Source organism: Athene cunicularia, assembly GCF_003259725.1.
Source record: "Athene cunicularia isolate RWA chromosome 5 unlocalized genomic scaffold, athCun1 chr5_part2, whole genome shotgun sequence".
NCBI classification, from domain to species: domain Eukaryota; kingdom Metazoa; phylum Chordata; class Aves; order Strigiformes; family Strigidae; genus Athene; species Athene cunicularia.
In genome coordinates this window covers 814,695-819,222 of record NW_020799102.1, presented here as the reverse complement: position 1 = coordinate 819,222, position 4,528 = coordinate 814,695, and the positions used below count along the sequence as shown (strand labels likewise).

The 4,528-nt window shown below is 40.4% G+C and overlaps 1 protein-coding gene across 1 annotated transcript in view; it reads right to left on the bottom strand.

The window, feature by feature from the left end:
- The window catches only part of BUB1B (BUB1 mitotic checkpoint serine/threonine kinase B), a 24,377-nt gene extending 19,901 nt beyond the window's left edge, over nt 1-4,476 (bottom strand). Inside the window, exons 1-7 of the mRNA XM_026850236.1 lie at nt 4,324-4,476; nt 3,815-3,977; nt 3,270-3,329; nt 2,869-3,013; nt 1,778-1,974; nt 1,504-1,682; nt 1,193-1,386 (exon numbers count right to left, since the gene is read on the bottom strand). Of these exons, the coding sequence (XP_026706037.1) occupies nt 1,193-1,386; nt 1,504-1,682; nt 1,778-1,974; nt 2,869-3,013; nt 3,270-3,329; nt 3,815-3,957 (918 nt within the window). The 5' untranslated portion in view covers nt 3,958-3,977; nt 4,324-4,476. The remainder of the gene's footprint in view (nt 1-1,192; nt 1,387-1,503; nt 1,683-1,777; nt 1,975-2,868; nt 3,014-3,269; nt 3,330-3,814; nt 3,978-4,323) is intronic.
- Between the last annotated feature and the right edge of the window lie 52 nt (nt 4,477-4,528).

Sequence of the window (4,528 nt, the reverse complement as noted above, 5' to 3'; positions counted from 1 at the left end):
AAAAAAAAAAAAAAAAAAAAAAAAGCAGCTTCAACTAACAAATTTCATGAAGGGGGGAACAGAGATATCTTAAGGACAAGCATTAAAAGAATACAGAAGCATTTGGGGACCAGAATGAACGTGTTAGGCAGTGCAAAGCAAGGCAACTGATAAAAAGTTTTCCATTAATAATTCTTTCTCCTCATTCTTCTCAGCTAAATTAAGTGAATGGAAAAGTTCAGTAAATCACAGGTTTAATCAAATTGCTTTGTATCTGGCAGTAATTCTTCCTGGAGTTTCCATCAGTTTCAGCTTATTTGATTCCCTCCCCTCATCCTAGTTTTTGTTCCTAAGCTTCATTTATAATGACTTCTATACTGAGAAGCCTAAAATATTTTTATCATTTGATTAACTTTATATTCATCCTTTTATCTACAAAGAACAGGGGAACACTGGAAGTTATCTAAGAACCTATGAAACTTGATTTAATAGGATTAATTTCCTTCAGATGTCTTCAGTAATTTCTCTAGAACAGCTTAAACACCTGTAGCACAGCTGCTTCTTTTCATGTCTCCAGCATTAGTTTAAACCATCAGAACCTACCTTCTGTCTTCCTTTTTTCATCTACTGGCAAGCTTCCCTCTATTGTCCAGATAAATATTCCATTAATACAGTAATTCTTAAATTCTTTTGATCTCCACTCTTCTGTTTTCCTCACAAGCACTTCAAAACAGACTTGCAGAATGCTGTACATGCCTCATTTCCATAAGATAGGGAACAAGTCCTTCCTTCAGGTTGTACTGTATGGTTGGTATCAATTTAACTCTCGATCCTCTTTCTTACAGAATTAACTAATGCCTGGCTTCTCTCCCTTTCTTTGGCTAGTGTTTTCCCTCTTCTATTCCTTTTCTGCCCTCCAAACAGTTTGGCAGGGCATCTCAAGCAATTTTTCTGGTTAGCAACAATCATAACTTCTTGATTTAAGAACTCTAGAGAGCTTTTTTAACTTATTCTAGCAATATCACCTTGCTAAACTTGAATAGGTTACACATAGCCAGAAACGTTTTAGGAAGAAGCTAGGAAGATCTGTAGTTACAAACAGACACATACCCCAGGCAAGGAAGAAAGAATATGACCTTTATCTCAGGGATAAGAAGTCAACAGCTTATACACACTTTCCTCTTTTTTGCCAGTCCATTTTGAGACTCCTTACCCTGCCAGAGTTCCAAGGTCCTGCGCTGAGTTCATTCTCCTTGGCCCTTGGGGCTGGAGGTGCTGTCCATGGCTGTGGTGTAATTACAGGAATCTCAGGTCCAGAAGATGAATTTTCATCAAACACAGCAAAACCCGGATTATTTGAAAACTGCTGAGACGTTAGAGTCTGGAAGCTTCTGCTTTGGTTAGTGGCTACAAGCAAAAAGATTTACGCAAATTAACCTTTAACTATCACATTCAAGTGTAAAATCCAAAACAAAAATATGTAATTCTTCCAGTAATATTCGTGGTTTCAGCAACTGAACGTACCTTTAAGTGCATCTCCTACACGACTAATTGGGGCTCTCACTTTTTTCTTCCCTCTGCCTTTTAGATCTGCCAGTGAGCTTCTCTGAGGTTCCACAGCTCCCAGAAGACCAGTAGCATTTTCATCAGGAGTTTCCTCAAGCCCCAGCAGCGTCTGCCGAGAAACACGGGCCTGAAACTGCCTGAGAAAGGTATTGGAGAAGTCAACATAAACTTTGCTGTACCCACCGATGCACATAGGATTACTCCAAGTTCTCCCCTTTAGCCAGAAGCTTACCTGTGATAGGACTGGAGCTTGTCCAAAGGTTCAGCCTTACGCTGAAGACCCTCCTGGAATATCAGATCTGCTTTCTTAAAACTTCCTCTAGCCTCAAGCACCTCTGCCCAAGTGATGTAGAGTAGCGCCAGTGTTGTTCCAATTTCCTGGCTATGTAGATAACTGTACAGATCCAAGGGCTCGTTACAACAATCTCCCTGAAACAACCAAAGTATTTCATTAATCATTTTGGACTACGAAGGATTCCAAGTCGACATCTAAGTTTTGATGCTCCTGCAAGACCCCAACTGATTTCAGTACCAGTCTTCCAGGAGCAGCTGAAAGGCCAGGACATGCAATTGTATTGTGGCACAGCACACAAGGTAAAAGAAAGGAATTCCAAAGGATAATAACAAGAAAAACCTCTGACTGCACATATATATATTTGTTATTACTACCAATCACTTAATTCTAGCCTACATGTTCAAAATTTCTTCAATTTCTTTTTTTATCTGAGATAATTCAGTGATTCAACTATGTCATATTAGTATTCCTCAGAATAGTTATTTTAGCTTTAGATCAAGTACAACATATTTCTTACCAGTTTCAGAACTGGTAAATCAGCTCAGGAAGCTAAACTTGGAGAAAAACTGCTTTAAGACAATGCTTTTAAACAACAAAAACTGTATCAATGGAGAGGGCAAGACCAGAACACTCAGTTTGGTTTTGCTTAAACACAGGATGTGGATACAAAACAGAAGTTAAAATAACTGGTAAGACAGATAAAAACCTAAAATGCATCTTTAAATCACTTTTCTCCTTAAATAAATAATCAAGCTCTATTCATTCAAATTAGCTTTTCCAAAACAAAATTTATTAAGTCTGTAGCTGTCCAAACTAAATGATCCTAAAAAAGGTCAGAAGATCCTACTGAAAATGAGACCTGAAATTCAAGAATAGGAAACATGTTTGCAGAGAAATACTTCTAATGCTGCACTAGTTGTACATCATGTTCTTCTGACTCCACCGTTACAAAAATCAGCTTGAATGTGCAAATGACATGCCAAGTACCAAAAAACCAAACACCTAAGACATATTCTCAAAATACTCACAAACTTGAGCCAGAGATTAAGATAGCGGGGATCTTTGTAGTACCGCTGCTGTTCATTGAGTGCTTTCACTGCCCTTTCCAATATTGCTGGGAGATTACTCTCCTTTCCACCCTGGGGGAAGGTTTGCTCTGTCCACTTAATGTACCTAGAGATGGAATAGGAGAGATGGAATAGGAAGTCAGTTCTGAATAAAATACAAAAAGACTTCTGTTTCTGTAGAACATAAGGACATTTAGAAATAAAATAGGCATAATATTGAAACACAACATATGATTTAAGAAAACTTGTTAGAGAATTTATATTCTAAGGAATTTCTTATTAAATTACAATATTTTTTCCTAAGCTTTTACACGGGTATCTGACCTTTCAGTTCTTTCTTCTTAGGTAAAAAGAAAACTTACCGGTCCCAGACATCCAGTGGATCGTCTCCAGAGTAAAATCGGATTTCCAATTCAAACTCCCTGAAAAAAAAAAAATTATCCATTCAATAAATACATGTGTATAACTCTAAAGACATTTTCTACTCTGTAAACTAAGACCTTCGCTCTCACTCATACCATTTTGTAAGTATAAAAGAAAAAGGCTAAATTCAATATATTTAGACTTGAGCTAAATGGAAAACAGTTCTCCATCCACCAATACTCCCACGTATTTAAAAAAAATACACACTTTTCTTAATGAACACATTTAAAAGCACAACCAAAATTCCCTGGTGCTTACTGCTTAAATGCTCTAACACAAATCTAAAAATAGTAGTCTATACTATACAGCACCCACAGCAAGCAGTCCTAAATACCTGGTGTGTGATAGTAGCAGATACCAGTTACTAAGCTTCTGTTTTTATGCCTTTTTCAATGTATATGAGATTACTACACTTAAACAAGACATAGAACAAATGATGAGGAGGGAGGAAGATAAAAGGGAAAGGTGTCAAAACATCACTCACTGCTTTTTGAGCTGAACAGCAGTGTGGGTGGAGGTCTCCTGCTGAGCCAAAGCTTCCTGCAAGGTGGCCATGACACGTCCCTGCCGGAGGGGCTGCACATTCTCTTTGCTCAGCTCCCACTCATCGTTGCACTCCTGTGACATGACAGCCTCTCTTTTAAATTCTGTGTTAACAACAAAAGCAAAGAATTGATTCATTAGGTAGGATACTAACCCGAAACCTGGCAGACCTGGCTCTCCTTACCTGACCACACACTTTCTATGCAGCCATTTCGGTCCCCAACTTTTAGAGGGAATTGGCCGTTCAATTCCCCTCCATGAGAATCAGATTAAACAAGAGCTAAGCACGTCTTTACAATGAAGAACCTCAGGCAGGTGAGGCCAGCAGGAAAGGCTGTTTCCCTCCCCACCTGCGTGCCCCCTTCCTTCCCCCAAGATTAACACCGTGGCGAGCGGCGACCTCCAGCCACACTATAAACGGAATCAGGCCCCTCAGGCTCCTCTCTTCACCTACGAGTAGTTGTAGCGGGCCGGTAGCACAGGCGAGTCGGTGAGGCGACGGCCGGCGAGGACGAGGAGCGCGGCGGAGACGGTCCCTCACCGCGCGGAAGGGAGCAGAGTCCCCGCTACCACACAGCCAGAAGCCGTTTGCCCCGCAGCTCCACAATGGCGGCTCGCCACCGGGACGCGCCCCCCACCGCCCTTCCCTCGGGCC